The sequence below is a fragment of the Rhopilema esculentum genome, chromosome 9 (genome assembly GCF_057945365.1).
Source record: "Rhopilema esculentum isolate cy_ngs chromosome 9, ASM5794536v1, whole genome shotgun sequence".
NCBI lineage: Eukaryota > Metazoa > Cnidaria > Scyphozoa > Rhizostomeae > Rhizostomatidae > Rhopilema > Rhopilema esculentum.
In genome coordinates, this window is record NC_142823.1 from 2,556,569 (window position 1) to 2,575,791 (window position 19,223).

Sequence of the window (19,223 nt, forward strand, 5' to 3'; positions counted from 1 at the left end):
GCTGCAAAGTATTTTGAACAGTATCAAATCACTCAAACGTCTCTTAGAATGGGAGATTTAAAAACTGGTACCAGAAACATACCGTCTATCGTAATCTTGCGTTTCGTTAACTTCAACGTAATCTTTAAATCTCAGAATTTTCCTTTCTCGTAACTCTTTTACCGTAGGACGTCTGCTTAGCTATAAGGGAAACACAGCAACATCAGTGAGTCAATGAAAGTTAAGGAGACAGCAACAACGATGATCAAGGAGATGATTATTTATAATCGAAGCGTTTAAAAGCGTATAATTTGTTCCCAGTTGGCAAGGAGATCTATCCATGTATTTAGCTAATAAAAGCAAACTATTTCCAATATATATAGAAAGTAATTATACAATATAAAAACATAAATGCACAATAAAAGTTTTACATAATTTATTGCTGTTATCAATGCTATCAACAGATTTTATACTTCGTTTAAAAACATCTGGTGATTTGGCCTCTTTCGCTTCTATAGATAAAATCTTTGCCAGATGTTTTAACCAGTAAATCTTATAGTCTCTATGCAATATGTAATTGTTCTTCCACTAGGTAAGCAGAATGTACAGAGCAATGTTTCATGCTATTTCTAATAGAAAATTTCGCTGTAAGAGAGGAAGTAAAGTCATTTGCAAAAATTTACTTAAAAATTCACTGTTTCTGCTGCTCATGTATGTTATAAATAAAATTTAAGGCACGAGCTGACGAAGGCACTTCCTTAGCTGGGATTTATAAATATCGAAACTTTGTATCAAACCAAAATATCTGGGTATTTTACGCAGTAAAAAGCACTGTGCACCATAAAGCAATTCATACTGTCAAAGTTAGAAAGGTAGAGTATCATGAGCCACGCAAATAATCCCATCGTAAATAATCGCCTCGTAAATAATCCCATCGTAAATAATCCCATCGTAAATAATCCCATCGTAAATAATCTCATCGTAAATAATCCCATCGTAAATAATCCCCCCGTAAATAATCCCATCGTAAATAATCGCCTCGTAAATAATCCCATCGTAAATAATCCCATCGTAAATAATCCCATCTTTTTCAGAAAGTTTGGCTAAAATTACGATTATCTAAAAGAAAATGATTTTTGAAAAATATTTAAAAGTTTTTAAAAAAGGCAAGAAATTAAAAAAGGGTAAATTACGTATTAAAAAAATTTATGGAGGAGAAAATGGGTTGATAAAGAGAAACGAAAAACTGATGAATTGAGTTCCTTTCGCACAAAAGTTAGAACTTTCAAGCCACTGTTTCACAGTAAACTGAAAACACGAGAACGAGAAAAACAGTGAATGACAAACAAGAAAGTGAACTCTCTAAAAAACCTACTTTTCTCGATAAAGTTCGTTTTATTTCTTTCATAGACTCATCTTCTTCTTTCTTTGAGTGCGCTGTGAAAGAAATAGCAATTGTTGACATGCAAAAACGCTAAAGATGCAAATAACATTGTAGTATTGTAAAACTGAGCTTTGAAACTTTTCCCTTCTACGCTCTACGCTCCACGAATCTATCGTTGCTCATGGGTTCAAATCATGTCTGGCTAGAGTCACTCGCTTCCATTTTCTCTCAGCACATTTTCTCTCCACTCTCTTCGATTTCATGTAACCTCTCTTCATTTTGCTCCTCTCATTTTCTTCGTAGGCACCTCTTTACAAGACATGAACACCACATATTAATTTGAACTTGGTTCTATGACCAACCTATGTCGCATTTCAATGCAACAGAACGCCGTACCTTACGGTATTTTAGTAAACAACCACTCGGCTAACAAGTTCACTTGCACATTTAAAGCAGAAAAAGCTAAAATACACCTTGCCTATAACGGTACTTGCCTTACTGAAGCAATACAGTGTTAACATTCTATACGAACACCGCTTATCTATCCCCTCCCAATACCAACAAACTCCTTAGTCTACTGAAAAACCCTTAATCAACCCCTGAAAACAACAAGATTTACCCACCTACCCTCCTGAAAATCTAGTTTCCAACGTGCAATGGCGTAGGATAAAAACATCATTTTTTGAAGGTAGTACTATTTCATCAATGTTTCTGTGTCTGGTGTTTTCAAAAATTGATTCGGCAAGTATTTTCGATGTAATCGCACTGGAAAGTCATCTTGAAGGCCAATAACCACCATTGTAAATTATTCAACAGATCTCATATCAAAGCTGCCATTTTAATTCAATATGGTGTCACATTAGGTAGCAACAAAGAGATAGGATCTCTATGGGTAACGATAACTCTCTCTTGATTTTACCATTGTTACAGGGGGTTAATGCTAGTGTTTTAGTTGAGCTGGGGGTAGCTTTGTAAGTTATCCGGGTTCGGCGTTTCCATTACCTCGCAGGTGGGTCAAAAGATACCCGGGTAAAAACTGAACCACTTTGAGACCAGTTTTCAAACTTATCCGTTTTTCAAGTGGGTTAGTGGGAACGCGACGTAGAAACGGATAACTTTTAACGGATAACTTTTAACCCGGATATGTTTTAACCCAGGCCAGTGGAAAGGCTGCCTAAGCTTTGAGACCTGACAGATATGTACATATCTCACGATTTATCTCAGCAAGAACGAATTAAGTTGTTATCATGTTAATACAGCGATAACACAAGGCATGGACTTACATGAAATCAAACTTGCTATCTAAGACCAGAACGACCAAACTAGTTATAAAAAAAGGGTCTTCCTACCTTATTTGAATCAAAATTCGTACTCCAGTAAAAACCCTTTCCTTATGACCCTTGAAAGCCCAAGTTGTTAAGGTTCAAATATACTTATTTTCCAATGATTCTTTCGTTTATTAAATGATTCATCCAACTCTTTATCTACGTCATTACGAGACTTCTATATTGCGGCCTAAAAACCATCCATCAACACATTAGGAAAAGGTGATAAAAACAGATAAAATATCACTTGACTGTTTGCAAAAAAGATCCCGACCTGAAGAAGATGATGGAATAAATTATTAATAAATATACACACATCTGTGTTTAAGATTATCCCTTATATTGATTTAATATCAATACAGGTGAAACTCGGACCTTTAAAGGGGGTAAGGAAATAATCCGACCTATCCAGGGTATGACATGACTTTTCACTTGAAATACGGCGAGAAAATCCAATGGGAAGCGAAAGTCAGGCCGACTAAGTAAAAGTCTGAGATATCAAGGGTATGACTTAACGTGATTCAATTTTGGCATTCTTTTGTTGCATCCAATTTTAAAAACTGTGGCTATTTTACGAGAAGAAAATCTCCCTTTTGTGAAACCAGCTTGTCAGCCAATATAAAGTCGGATTAATTCTACACGACTTAACTCTTTTTTGGCACTGAGTGTTGGATTACAAATTCAAGTTAACAGATTTATATAGATGTATTTAGCACAAGAAATCGCATTGAATGCCTTGATCGCTTACCCTACCTTTGATATGCCTCATGAAGCGAAACAATGCATCATCGATCTCAACAGCAATATACTTAATGACACTGCCAAACAGCCTGTTCTCAAAGCAATACCACACTACATCGTTGAGCACATACATGAGTGCTCTTGGATCCGCAAGGCAACTCAACGAGTTCCAACCATAGTGTTATCTTACATTGCCGTTGCAGCAAGAAAGAAAGTTAGTCGGTGCTCTTGGGATATAAAGCAACTGCCAATGAATCAACCTGCTGTGCGGGCTTATCAATTATACAATATTAGGCTTATCAATTATACAATATGATCGTTAATTCGATTCGGTGGCAACTTTTTTCTTATTGATGGATTGAACGTATTCAAACAGGTTATGCAATATTAATTTCAATACCACATGACGTCACGCTTAGACGTCCTAACAGGAAAATGATCCTTTCTACGGATCTCACGTTGTCATTTTTATGAATATGCGTTTTGATTGATAAGGCATTGCGGCAAACTTTCAAGTCCTTCGGTCTTCGCACGATGTAACTGATAACATAAGCGCTTAATGATAACAAAAATATTCTAAAGTGCCCACAACAAATATTAGTTAGCTAATAACGAGGAGGTTTTCGAGGATCATGGTGGGCCAGAGCAGAGAAAAGGGGTCGAGAAAAGACACTAAGAACAAGACTGACAGCTTGAAGCGGTTATATGTAAAAGAGGGTCGCAATTTTGAAGAAAATAAAGTCTGGTGCTAATAAGAAAGTATGGTATCAGAATGCGGATATGTACAAGGGGAGGGTTTATGTTGAAAGGGGACAAGGAGAATTGTGAAAAACCAAAGGAATTGGGGGAGTGTGAAGAGAAGGGTAGTATTTTTCTAATTTCATCACGCAGCTTTCCAACACAAGTACCTATAGGCATGCATTTGCTAATTTCTTACTCTTCGTAATTAAATATGCCCTCTCTATTACTCCATAACACTTTTAATTTACTCTGGCAGACATCTTTTTGCATGTTCTTCACTCAAAGTGCCTTCTTACAAACATAGACCTATCAGTTTGGTTTAACAGCAGGCCCATCGAGAGATTTTCTGGAACCTGGGCAAAAACAGAGATTATGTGATGACGTCATTATAACTATGACTGACTAATGGAGCACCTCTCAGCTCGGGGCCCAACTGACCTCTGCACCACTGCTCCACTGCCGCACTAACCTCTGCAACACAGCCCTTTGCCCCACTGCGAGCCTGCTTAACGCTTTTATTGGAGCTGAAAGGATTTTAATATGAAAATTGAGACTCACCTTTCAATATATTTCTTTGCTCTAACTCCTCTTTGGTCGGCCGTTGGCTTAAACGCCTAGAAATGAAAGCAGCTAATGAAAATGGTACAGAGTCAAAAATGGTACAGAGTCCCAAATGGTACAAAGTCAAAAATGGCTATTCAGGGGGTAACAAAAGTATCGCTTTCTGCTGACCTGTAGTGCTCATAATATATTATTTCATATGAAATCATAGCATAACCAAAACATACGTTAAAATACAAGCTATCGTACAACTTGATATACATATATATATATATATATATTTATCTATAAAACATCTCCTGAAGAGTGAGTTACTCTCGAAACAGGCTTGTAGAGATAAACCATGTAGTCTTACTTTCTTCAACTCTATGATATATTTATCTATATATAATTATACCGAGGAAAAGTAGTAGTTTTTGTTAGGGCCTATTTGCTGCTCTTCCAGGGAGTCGTGTTTCATGTTGAATTCAGCGCTCCCATCCTTCCAGCTTTAATTCAGCTCACCCTCCTAACTTTTAACCTTGCATATACATAACCTGAAAACTTAAACTAGTAAGTTCTAAAATAATTACTGGGGTTAACATTAGCCTAGAAAAAATAAGACCATACCCCTATAACCCCAATGGATAAAGGTAACATTAGCCTAGAACAAAAAAAGAACAGCCCCCTACAACCAGAAAGATTAGCCTCGGAAAGAATTTTTTCGATTTTAATGTTCTTTCAACGATTCTAAAATGTACGATCCTTATGTTTTCCGGGCTCTACCTTTGATCATAACTTCGCTTGTTGATCTTGCGAGCAGCCAAATACAAATGACTTTTTAGTCTTATTAATTTTTCTCTACAAAAATTGACGATAAACTAAACAGGCAAGTCTAACCTTAATATCTTTGACTCTACTTTGTGTCGGAATTCCTGTCTTTCTTCTGGTGTTTGAGCTGAATATAAAAAGAAATGATTTGTCACATTAGGAGAATAAAATGTCAGCCATGGTATCTCAAACAAGCCACAGACAGCATGAGTCTATATTTTAGCTTCATTCGATTTCGATTAGTTAACTCTGTATAGATATATTAGTTTTTCCGGCCGTAAAACTTCTTAAAAAATAGAAAAATACTTTTAGAATGAAAATCTGAAAATCGTTGATTAACAATGGACCTTGTTTGAGCTACAGTGGGGTATCAAAATCTCGATGACATAGGCAGCTATTGTACCTATTGCAGATCTTGCCCCACTCATGGCATCGCGATCTCCTATATGGTCTATTGAATTCTAATTCTGTAGGTATTTGGTTGGTATCCGTTCTTAGTTGGGATGTCAGGGAAAAGTCCGAGAGCATACAATCAAGTTCGCCCAATTAAGATTTGAATCAAGACAAGCTATAAAAGTCTTGGAAGCAGGAAGGTAGTGTGCTCCAAATTTTACAAGATACTGGGAGGAAGGATGAGTTCTGGAACAGAGTTTGTGACTTGGAAAGGAAGAGCACTGGAGTAGCATCTTGTAATTCGTAAATGATTAAGAGCAACAGGGACCATATTGCTGATCTATTGGGAATTCATGGTACAATCTGGAATTGAAAGATCCATACAAGCCCATTTCAAGATCAGACCAAGCCAGTTGAAGGCTTTAGATCAATACGTACATGTACAGGCTAGAGACTGACAAAAAGAGGGACACACAGAAGTGGATGGGGATCTTTCGAAGGGTAATCTAGAAAAAGCTTTCTGATCAATCGAAGTTCAAAGATGAAAAATTCTGTCACGTGTTTCTTCAGTATACAGAATGCATGTACAGTAACCGCTTCATTGACATTGCAAGAGAGCATAATAGCCTTATTAAGCCAAAATTGATAACAGCTGAGAAATTATGAGAAAGTGTGGTTGAAAATCTGGTACGAATAATGTTGATAAAGCTAGCATTAGGGATAATGAGCAAACCATATTAACTGCGAATAAACCTAGAATGGATGAGCTGAAAGAGACTTATCCACGTGTAATAGACTCTGTCAATTTAATTAAAATTATACAGCAAAACGTTTAGCATTTAGAAGTAATAAGCAGAATAACTCAACTGGGAGACTTACAAATGAGTCGCACAAAAATTTGGTATATCCTCGGGTTTGATAGTATCTAATACTGCTTATAGAACTAAACATCTATAGTATCTGTTTTCAACAAAAGGTTTTGAGCTTTTCTGCTTTGAGTGACATGCAGATAAAAAAATCATTCAATTAAAGTATTCCCAACAAAATCAAATAAAGTCAACTATCAATGACAGCATTCCTCAAGTACACATTTTTTATCTTTTCAGCTCCTGAATATATTTGACAGTTTTTACACTAAAAAAGCTGTCAATCAACGAAACATCGTGAAGCACACGCACAGGCCGAGGATTAGACAGCTGTCAATCAATAGTCTTCCATTCAGCACTTTAGGTCAACAAAATATCAACAACAACTCTTTTGCAACTCAACCATTCCTCTTTCACATCTACATTAGACTTTTATAAAAAGCGAATGCCGAGATAAAACTTGAGACAAACAGTTTTTATCAGTTCGTAATATCTTAAAGAAGCATATTGTTAACGCACAACGGTTCAGGCATAGAATATGCGAATGCAGTAAAGATTTCAAACAACTTACTCTCGATAATATGCTTATTAATAAGCTCATCAAGTGATGGGCGCGCTCTCAGCTTCAAGGCGAGGCTGTCCGATCGCTTTACTTTTGAAGCCAAACCTTTTAAAAAAAAACGAAAATTCTAGCCAGCTCGGTTGACAAAATAAAAACATCAATTCACTTTAATGATTAAAAATCTTAGCAATGGACCGAAAGGTCAGATAATTATTGCTGCATTCATCATTAGAATGTAAGGAAAAAATTATTTGATAAATTTAATAAAAATAACACTTATAATCAACTAACGATCCTTGACAGACGTCTTGGGGATTTCGCAGCCCTTGCTCGTCCAACTAAAGTGACGCTAAACTTCAATTGGATATCTTGGCTACGAAAATAATATGTTGCAAATCTGACGAGTTGAAAATAGACTATACTGGCGTGCTTCCCCACGAGTGTTGAAAGGGTTATCCTCAACAATTTTTTCTTTTCAATTTTAAATCTGAAAAGTTTTAAAATGCTGCAGGTTCATCCTGACTTGATCGAAAAATCTCTGTTCAATATTTCCAACTATCTTTTCAGGCCAATTCAATATTTCCAAAACAATGCAATTAATAAATTAACAAAAATTATTGGTGCGAGCAGCAAAAGCCTGATTGTATGAGAAAGGCTGGTCCTTCTTTCTGAGATGGATTATATTTGCCAAGATGTCGATAGTCGTAGAAAAGTACAACGAAAATGGCTTTGAAAAAAGCAAACATTTGAGTAAACTAAAGCTTTTCGTCTGACACTCTTCAGAGTTTAAAACGTCAGAACATAGATGGAAAATTCTACACTAGGAAATATATATATACCCAGTTGTGGTTCGAAATAGGCCAATCAGAAACGCCAGCACATGACTGTTGAGGTTGACCAATCAGTGCCGCTTGCCTATCGAGATGTTACCAATGGAGTCCTAAGGTGAAAACGAACTCCTTCTGTCTACACAATAGCGTAGAGTTTTCGATCAATGTTCTGACGTTTTAAACTCTGAAGAGTGTCAGACGAAAAGCTTTAGTTTACTCGAATGTTTGCTTTTTTCAAAGCCATTTTCAAGTTTTGTACCACTAAAAGTACAACGATTTGAGACGGCAATTGCATGCAGAAAAGGCCAGCTCTGGTAGCCGAGATAGAGCTGGCCCTGATAAACGAGATAAGCTGTGGTTATCGACCCGTTTAATTCATTTTTCAGCAAACTGGCCATCTTGCCAGCTATTCAAGAACCTTCTAGAGATACATGAGGGTTAGGTCCTGAGATGAGTCTTCCACGTGTGACTATTAACAAAAACCTGTCCCTGAAACCAGGCTCATCTCTCTTAACTAAAACAGCATCCCATATTGTCCGTAAACTTTGGTAACAAGCAATGAACTGATGCCTGTATGTCATACCTGTGACGACGTGGTTGTCAGTCTCTTCCTCCTCGTCACTACCTTCAGAGCTACTGCTATAGAATGACATGTCGTGAGGTTCGTTGTGCTGTTCAGGGCAATTATCATAATAGCTACCTCGATTCTGCTTATCGTCGGATACATTGGCAGTGACTCGTTGTGAGGCTGAAATGCTCGATGTTCGCGGTGGGACGGGGGGTGGATCCTCATCTTCTGAGTTTTTGTCGCTGACGTCACTGTCAGTTTCATCATCTGGTTTAACGACGAAATTTTGCCTGAAAATACGATTATCAAAATTTTGCAAAGGATAAAGAAAAATATATATGGCATGTATGAATATAAAAATAAATGAAATTTATAAAAACAAAATAAAATAAAAAGATAATATAAAAATTAAATAAATTTAAAATATTAAAAAAATGAATTGAAATCTCTACGGAATGAAAATCAAAAGAAACTAATGAAAATTGTTGTCTACCAAACTGTCATAAAATGCTTGATACTGTATGCCCATAGTTGTACACACTATTTGGTGTATAGAACAGGACGGTTCAAAATTGTAACTCTGAGTTTCACGCTTAATTTGACCATCAGGCAACTGCTAAGTGAGTACAACGCGGAAAACGTAGTTGCAACTTAGAACAATCGTCTTATAAACACCAAAGTGTGCTACAGAATCGCCAGTTTTCCTTTAATATTTTTAAATATGTCACGAAAATTGGGCTTCTATTTATGTTCCGAGTTGTTATTCTGCGCTTCACGCTTAATGCCGTCATTGGTTAACAATCGATTATTAAAGACGGCATTAGGCGTGCAACTTGGAGGAGCAACTTTGAACCTTCCTGTTCTGTACACCAAAATGCGTATTAATGAATCGATGCATATATGATTGCTGTCTACGCAAAAGTTCAATATTTTGTAATTATATAAGTAATCAGCAATTTGAGGATATTTACTTATGAAACTTTGAATCTATTTAAAGATGCACTACACTCTTTTTTATAAGAACCAGTAATTTTAAGTTCAGGCTGGCTGTTCTTAAATTTTTCGAAAATTTGAGACTGGATTGTTCTTAAATTGTTCTTAAATTAATAGAGTCTAAGCAGTGCGACTGCTTGTTTTTTCGCTATAGGGAGGTTATCAGACCTCATTTACCAACAAAATGAATAAGACAACCTTTAATTGCTTGCATTAGCCGATAAATTTGAATATTCACCAAAAAAGCACCCACACATGACTAAAAATTCTCATTTTTAAAATAAAACGTTCCAAATTGCATTTTACAGTAGCTCAGCCTCAGCTTGTTCTTAATTTGTTCTTAACTTGACCAATTTTGAGGCTCGTGTTCTAAAACAGTTGTTCTCATAAAAAAGAGTGTAACACTCGCCCGCATGCTTTACCAGCCGATCTTGTCATCAGATCAGCCTATTATGTTTTTGCGTAGTGAAATCACTCCACTGTGAAAGCGATATGAAAAGTAATCCGAAACGCCCCGCACTACATTCCACCCTGTGTAAAGAGACGAATCTGATACGCTTTCTCTGCTGATAAAAATCCGATATGAAAATCAATCCAGTATCGTATAACCGTAGCCTAAAGATTTTGACAGCACAATCTGCAGAATGTCAATGCAAAAAGAGTATCAGCTGGGAAGATAATGTTACAAGGAAATAAAATGCATCGGCAAACACAAACCCTTTATCAACAGGCTTCGGTTTAAAGTCTTTAGGACTAGCTGATGGTTCAAATGTGACAGTTTCCACAGCAGGTGGACCACCCAGTGACGAGTTTTCTTTTGGTGGAATCTTCACTGTCAAATCTACGACATAAATAAACCAAATGATAAGAAAGACACAACCAAAGACATTAAAATACGGAGAAAGAAACATGGAGAAATATGGAGAAAGAAACATGGAGAAATATGGAGAAAGAAACATGGAGAAATATGGAGAAAGAAACATGGAGAAATATGGAGAAAGAAACAATTATAAATTGTTGAGTACCAAAAATTAACGGTACAAATGTAGTAAGAAACTTTTAAGGTCGCATTACATATTGTAATCACGTGACATACAATATATAATCAGCAGTTTAATAAGTGGGTAGCAAGTTATCTTTGAAAACTCGTTCAGTTAAGTTACAAATCTTGAATGTTTATCAAGGTATGATAATGTATAATGTGCTTTCCTTGCTCTACCATCTCAACGATGGAACTAAAAGCGCCTCTCACATCTGATGGAGGATCCACACACAGATAGGGGGGAGGGGGGGGGGGGGTTCAGAATATCAAAGAGGCTTTTCCTATAGGTATACTTCGTTGCATAAAATAGCACAGCGGACAAATCTTGATTGCCTATTAGCAAGATCATTTACTTGAGAATCAGCCCTTTGTTGACATTTGCGCTTTCTTCTTAACGAACATAAACAATATCTGAGTTGTTAAAAAACAATGCGAGCTGATTAGTGTTGAGAAAAAATTAATTGTAACTTACACTATAATTAAATCGCAATAATCCTTCAACATGGAAGTCTTGCTTATGTCTGTATAGGTTATTCTAAGTAAAGTTTGAACTGTATTCAGAGCAACATGGACCAGGCAACTTTAAACGTTGCATGAAGACATAGCATAAATTTCATTGGTTTACAGCAAGCTACTTGAGTACGTTGACTGGTTTAGACCGAGCTACAGCGTACTTGGAAGCAAGCTACATGTCCAGACACGATGCTATTATAAAGATAATTCGATATTATTGCTAGTTCGGAGTTTCATCTTGCCTACCGGCATAAAATCGATGAAACTAAGGGCTGGAAACTAAGATTATTGGCTGGAAAGGGTTAACATCTTCCTTAGTTATGTAATAACATAGTATCTGTAATAACATATTGCATCCCTGTGTAGGGTTCCGAGAAGAAACGAATGAGAGGTGGAGCACATTGTTTCCTCAAGCGCTTCTTTTAATCAACTCATTCTCAACAACGAACGACACATCAAAACAAACTTAAAACAGGTCACAACAAAGAGGTATAAGATCCAGTTCATCTCATTACGAATCTGCATCTCGCCTGTTTTATAGCAAAGGTGTGAATCCGGTAGAAGCTAACAAGACAGTCGGCCATTGTTCTTGTCAAATCGAAAACACATTGAGTCAAATTGAAGGGATCATTACGTCTTACGGTATTTACAAACAGAACTTAAAGAGTCGCTATCATTTTGGAAAAATGATGGTATATCATTCGTTTCTGGTTAATTAAAACAAACCTTGACAAACATTTACAATGAAAAACTCTCAACTTTTTTGTCTTGTCCTATTAGAATTGGGAAAAGAAATCAAAATAATGGTTGGCATTAATATTAATTCGAAAAATTTTAAACTTTATTGACAAACATACACAAAAGTAAGATTAAGTTTTTCTTCAAAGCAGGTTTCTTATGCGTATTTGAAGAATATTCACATATTTTACTCTAGGCAGACAAATTGTGGAAGGCTATAGTAAACAGCTTTTAGTCTGCAGCAGGCAAAAAGGTATTTTCCTCCACAGGGGATATTTAGGAGGGATATTCAGTAGGGAAAAAAGGATAAAGGGAACTGCGGAAGAGAAGGAGAATAGGGGGAGCGGAGGAGCTGCAAATAAGAAGGAGGAGGTTAAGCGGCCTAGTTTTTCGTTTCGATTTTCCTCCGCCCTCCCCTCACTCTTCTCGGCAGTTCCAATTCTCACGCTGCTTTGCTTGCCCCAAATAGCATCTGTGGATGAGAGTACGATATACTGAGGTGCGAAGAATGTATTCTTTTAAGTAATAGAAAAATAGGATTATTACCACTGCCAACTGATGTGATGTTAGTTTCTTCTGCATCTGGTGAGCATGGAAGGACATCTACGAATGAAAGATATATTAGTAATAGCAAACCAAAAGATTTAAGTGCAGGAATAATGCATGCTTCGCCTTCCTTTTCTCATAAACAAATAACGACAAAAAATAAATGAAATTTGACGTAAACAAAGGCTGTGTCACTCTATGAATGAATTTACCCACATTGCAAGAAAAATGCTTGAGATTCACCTATAGGTTGGCATTTCTTTAAAAAAGTTTTAGAGATGGCGTTTCCATGGTACCGCATCATGTATCATTTCAATTGGCTTCACCATGGCCTCATGCGCGATAAAATATGAATCTCCCGAATAGCCGGCAGGTAACAATTCGGAAAATTATCTAAAAATCTGATAGTTTGACTTCGGAAGTAGAATAGAAGAAAGTACGCAACCAAATTCGTTGAAATTTCACTGCTTTTAGCCTGCGCCACCACTAACAAAGTCGTACCAGATTTGTTTGATCAAAAGTAAATAGAACGTAGATTTAAAGAACTTCGCTGCAACGAATCCTATGCATTATTAGGCCAAAAAGCCTCCTCCAAAACACTAACTATTACACCTAAACAAGCATCAACAGCCTTGAAACCACATCCAGCATATTTACAGAGCCTTTCTTGTTTCCTTTCAAATCTTGTTCAGGCACTTTCCTATCTATAACCTGATATACCTATAATTCCTATCTAAAATTTCAAGAAAAGTCGCCTTTAATCCGATAATTGCCAACTGAAAGCGATGCCAGAATTAAGGTTATTGTACAACCAGCATGCTTTGCGACTACAATTCAAAAACCGGCCTAATATCGTACTGCATGAAAATAAAATACAGTCAATTTCTCAAGACAGCTGCCGCTAAGCATGCCGGCTGCGCAAGAGCCTTTAAGTGGTTTCCACTACTGCATGGCCGATGTTTCCAAGGATACCGAAGAGAAGCATGGAACTATGGGTAAAGCATAGAACTTTTGGTAATCCTGATGATCTAAACAACACTGAAAGTGATTTAAATTAACTTAACCTTAACCGAAGACACATTTACAGTAATCCAGTGGCGACACACTACTTAGTTTTAATTTGAGGCACCTATAACAAAGTCTCATATATTATAACATGTCCTTCAACACATACACTTCCAAGGGTGTACAATTAAGTTTAAAACACATCCATTATGACTTGCTATCTGGTAACTGAAGTTATCCTATTCATTTGACTATGGCACATAGAGGCTGGCTATTTCTTCTCCCATTCACCCTGAGATACAAAAACGTTTTCGTTCTAAACCCAAAAACCATCTTTCCCAAAGTGATGGGGATCCCCCCCCCATCCCCCATACAAGCATATCTTTACAGTGAATTACAGTAAATGATACTTTGCTATCTGATTTACTGTTGCTGACTGGCAAGACTGTTGTGATGTAACAGATTTACTGTCAATGGCTTTGAAAAATGCAAACATCTTTTAACATATTGGCTAAAAGCTTTTTATCTGACACTCCTCAGAGCATAAAACGTCAGAATAAGGGTCCAAAAGAATACGATGAAAAATATATTTATAATGAAAATACAACTTTTTCATCCTAAAATATATCTGATGATGCTGAAACATATATTTTTGCAAATCTTCTGTTTAAACAGTTTTTAAACCTGAATCTTAACATGGTTGCATGATTCCTAGTTATAAAATATATATATATATATACCTTCAAAAATAGATGGCCTTATTTGCTTTTTATCAGAATCATACCAACAAAAAAGATAGCATTTGCGGTATCACCAATGTACAATTATCCCAGTTTGATGAAGAAAGTTAGCCATCAAGTTTTGGTACATATTTAATTATATAGCAATAATGTGATAATTTAATTAATCTATGAACTTACCAATATGTTTTTCTTCCTCATCAGAATCATGGCAATGTGAATCAATAGTTATCTGGACACCACCAATGTTAACATTTCCATTTTCATGAGACCCATTATCTTCATTTGACACCGTCCCATCTATGTAGTCGACACTCAATGGGCTTTTTACATAAGGCACAATAGCTAGCTGTCTCTCCTTAACCTCATCGGGTTTTTCAGTCAAGTCTTCTTGCGAACTGCTGCATACTGCCCCATCTGAAAATTCAAGAAACACATAAGAATTTATGCTAAATATATATAAAATCATTTGAGAACAACATTTATACAATCTGTCAAATTAAGAGCAAAGATTTGCTAAAAATGCTCGGTCTAGGGTTCTAGAATTTTCTTAACAACACAATTATGAGAACTCCAGCTAAGAAGTAGAACACTTTAAGTAAGAAGAAGAGGAGATCTATTAGCCAAGAGTTAGAAACACTCGCCTGAGATGATTTCTTTTTTAAACCTTAAAATATATATCTTTCATTGGCCCTTGACAGATTCCTATTAATAGCCCGCAGGCCAGAGGTTAGGAATGGCTGTCATAGAATATATCTAAATCTGGAAAATCAGTTAAATGTTTCACAAATTGGCTGAGATATGGCCACATGAGCATAGGTTTATTCCACATCGTTGAAAGACATAAATACAAATCACATTACTGAAATATGGCCACTGTTCATGTTTTTATGAACCACACCAGAATAACATTAAACATTTCATTGGGTATATCACACCTAATTATTAGCATATTCAACTGATAATCCACATCCTTATGTACTTTATGTGGTTCTTTTAGATTAGATGGTCAAAAATCAAAGATTCTGTAATGTATTCATTATGATGTCACCCTTAAGAGCACATTATTGGGACAGGACATCTCTTGAGGATGTTTTTGAACCCTGAATATAGAAGTGTATTATTTGTGGTTTATGGGCTATCATTGTTGATTTAAACAATACCACTTCTGACTGGTGGAGTATAACTGGCGATTGACTGGCAACCACATCTGCAGGTAAACTGTTTGGTTACTTTGTGGCTACTGGTAAATTGAATGTCAATGATTTGCTCAATATTAGAAACTAGAAATAAAACAAATATATATGCCAAATAAAATTAGGTTGATAGCAGGTGCTACTTTTGAATATTTGAATCATTTTTCTACCTTCAAAAATAGAACAAATTAGTTAGAGCAAAACAGCATTGATGATCAGCATGAAAAATAGAAATGCAAGTGATACAGCCAGGGAAAGTGGAAAATAAACAATTCTATTCCAAATAATATGTAGTGCAACAAGGCTGATTTGCCCATTAACATCAAGATCGCCACTAATTTAGTTGGAAGTTTATACTCATAAAAATAAGACCAATCTAGGAAACAATGGAAATATAATACAATAATGATATGAAGAGATTAGTGCATTTGAATATGCTACTGGAAATGGAAATCAACGATGTTGAGTCCTTGAAAACTTGGATAAAGTACAGGCTAGGAAGATACATCTTGTACTCAACACTTGTTTGAGCTTATTAAAGCAGTTTTGTTTTGTATATATTTAAAAAAGGAAATCAATAGAGAAGACTTAAACCATCTTTTCATCTGTTATACAACAACATTAAAAAATTGACCTTTTAGTTTGGCAATATATAATGTGCATAATAAACATCTATTTGGTTGATGTGATTGGCCCTTAAACTATGCTACAAAAATGGCTGATGAAATGAGAAACCATGAATGATTATGAAATTAAATCAGATGAAAAAGCTGTGAAAAAGTGTTTTCTTAATATCAGGAAAGTTAAAAACATGAAAAAACTAGCCAGAAAGTTGAGGCAAGTCAAAAATAAACCCAACAATCAAGATATAAGCCATTCACAGACAGTCTGGTACCTGCTAAACATTTAAGTAGAAAGATTGGGATTCAAATGTTTTCAATAAGAAATGGGCTTATGAATGATGTATTACATAATGACAGGATGATGTGTAAAATTATTTTAAAGAAGTTTTAAATTGACTTTTGCTACTAGGCTGATTTATATCCAAAACCATTAATTTCATGTTTATATGGACAATTATTTTTCAGTTGTCACATTAATGATTCTTAGCCGTAAGAGACATTTTGGGATAATCTTTTAATTTTGAGATAACTTTAAAGTTATTAACATAATTTGTATTTACTATCACCTAGCTGCTTAAGGTTGTTTTAGGACACTGAAAAGCTGTGATAATGGACATCATCATCGCCATTATTAACACTCAAGCTAAAAATTATTAATTCTCCAAAATGATACAGTTTATGAGGATTCTCAACCGCTTTAACTTAGAAAATATAATTTGTCACAATTAATAAATGAACAGTTTTCTGTACAAAAGAACAATGTCCCTTCAAACCAGTCTAAATAGTAAGCCAAAATTTGAATTTACACATCAAATTTAAAAAAGCGTTATTTTAGATACCATATGATGAATAAAAGGAAGTTTCCACACAGTAAACATGTTTGAAATGATGTACAAACACAAGATTTTTTCATGAAATGCCATACTCTGCACACTAGGCAAACAGCAGACAAAAACAAATAGTTCACTAAGCTATCTGTTTTAAGATAGCATACTAAATCATATCTGTTTTAAGATGGCATGCTAAATTATCTGTTATAACTTGTGCCCCATAATTTATTTTCAACAAACACTGTATATATATCATTATTTAAATGTTATTAAAATCCTATAAAGAATAAAAACAAGAATTTAAATACAAAACTAGAAACTGAAAGTTAGTTTTCTACCTATGACCTCACATTTATTAATTTGTAGGGTGTCAGATGAAAAAGTATTAGTGTGTTTCAAAATAATTGTTTTTTTAAAGCCAAAGCCCAAAAACAAAGGTCTTTGGACAATGGAGACCTGGCTATAAGGCTTCTAGCAGGAGAGCAGTAATCATATACTACTAAAAACAGAAAAAAAGAAAAGATTGATTTCCAGAGAGCAATTTGTTTTTTGAACAGTTTAGGAGTGCTTCTCCCAGCCTTAGAAAAGAAGTATGGCTATTACTCTCTTCAAATGGCCAGGTCTGCTATCATTGTGAAAGTAAAATGAGAAAGATATTTTAAAAGAGGGCTTTGCGGACTAAAACTTATATGCAATTTAAAATAAGATCACAAACAAACAAATAATCTCATGACAAACAACTCTGTCTGGCAGACATGTCAGGCAGGTGGAAATAATTATTAGTTTTATACTCAACCATGTCTATGGAAAAGACAATGCTCCCTGGCTTTGAGATTTCATTTAATGACCTCTAGAAGAATGTTACTTAAAATAATATTTTATCAAATTATCACCTTATTCGTTAATTTATCACTTTATAATTCATATATCAATCAAAGTGTCTATTACTTTTATGAGAGCAGGTTTATATTACTATCAGGCCATTCTACTTTACTTTCAGATCAGACAAATAAAATTATAAATTCATCTATGGATAAGTATAAAATTAGGAAACTTAGTAAGTTATATTAAATTTATTAGGGTGTAAAACATATACCTATATAAACACGGGACTCCTTTTTTATCACCTGTATTTTCTGTTAAAAAAATACGTTTCGCTTTGAAATCTTTAAATCAGTTGGAAATATTTATCAATATTCATATTAATGCTAAAAACTTCTGCCTATCTGTTGACTTCGATACGTTTTTAAAAACTTTTCATGAAACACAATGGCTCGTATGATCAGAAAAAGCCCAATAACACGCGGTAAAATTACCTTTCTGATCCTTTTTGTGTGACCTTTTACTTTTAGCTTTTCTTCTCCACTTCCAAGGACGAAAAATGAGTCTAAGACGACGATTTATTATTGACAAAGTGCTTCTTCCAGCGCCACGATGGGTTTGTTTATCGTTAGAAACTGAACCATTAGACTTCTTTGATTCCTCAGTTGTTATGTGAACTTCATTTTCAGTAACTTCTTGTTTTTGTCCTGCAACGGGCTTTTCATCGGTTATTTCCGTATCCATGCCTTGGCATGACTTCAAATGTCGTTGAAATTTAAGCCAACTCCACGCTAGCAAGAGAGTTAGGCCAGTTCCTTCGGTATTGATAAGGCCCTCTCGAAGCAGCGAAGAGGAAGTTAGTGAGCCCTGTTAGCAAATCGATTTGAATCATCCGATGCACACAACGATTATCTTATCCCCAGCACTTCCATGAAATTTTAAGCTATACCCTAGACGGAAAAATACTAGCAAAAATAATGATATAGATTAAATCGCTGGAGTTCGCATTTGACATCCGCAATGAGCTACCACCTAAAGCTGGCGCATTCTATAGATTAATGTCATCTTTCTGAAGGATGTACCTGTGAAGATTTTTGCAGGAATGAGAATTAATACATTGTTTTTTATAAGAACAATTTTAGAAGAACACGAGCCTCAAAATTGGTCGAAATTTAAGAACAAATTAATAACAAACTGAGGCTGAGCTGAGCTACAGTAAAAAGCAATTTTGAACAAAGTTTCATTTCAAAAACGAGGATTTTTAGCCATGTGAGGGCGCTTGTTTCGGTGAACTTTCAAACTTATCGATAAATGAAAGCTGTCTCACTCATTTTCTTGGCAAATGAGGCCTTAACACTTCCCTAGAGTGAAAATACTAGCAATTGCACTGCTTACACCCTCTTAATTTAAGAACA

General features: G+C 35.5%; 1 protein-coding gene across 2 annotated transcripts in view; it reads right to left on the minus strand.

The window, feature by feature from the left end:
- The window catches only part of LOC135688880 (uncharacterized), a 24,132-nt gene extending 5,273 nt beyond the window's left edge, over positions 1 to 18,859 (minus strand). Inside the window, exons 1-10 of one of the 2 annotated variants that reach the window (XM_065205931.2) lie at positions 18,303 to 18,859; positions 14,518 to 14,754; positions 12,593 to 12,649; positions 10,471 to 10,594; positions 8,893 to 9,050; positions 7,372 to 7,467; positions 5,611 to 5,668; positions 4,729 to 4,784; positions 1,355 to 1,416; positions 83 to 180 (exon numbers count right to left, since the gene is read on the minus strand). In XM_065205931.2, coding sequence (XP_065062003.2) covers positions 83 to 180; positions 1,355 to 1,416; positions 4,729 to 4,784; positions 5,611 to 5,668; positions 7,372 to 7,467; positions 8,893 to 9,050; positions 10,471 to 10,594; positions 12,593 to 12,649; positions 14,518 to 14,754; positions 18,303 to 18,552 — 1,196 coding nt within the window. In that variant the 5' untranslated portion in view covers positions 18,553 to 18,859. Of the gene's footprint in view, positions 1 to 82; positions 181 to 1,354; positions 1,417 to 4,728; positions 4,785 to 5,610; positions 5,669 to 7,371; positions 7,468 to 8,775; positions 9,051 to 10,470; positions 10,595 to 12,592; positions 12,650 to 14,517; positions 14,755 to 18,302 lie in introns of both variants that reach the window. The other variant, XM_065205930.2, reaches the window with a different exon arrangement.
- Between the last annotated feature and the right edge of the window lie 364 nt (positions 18,860 to 19,223).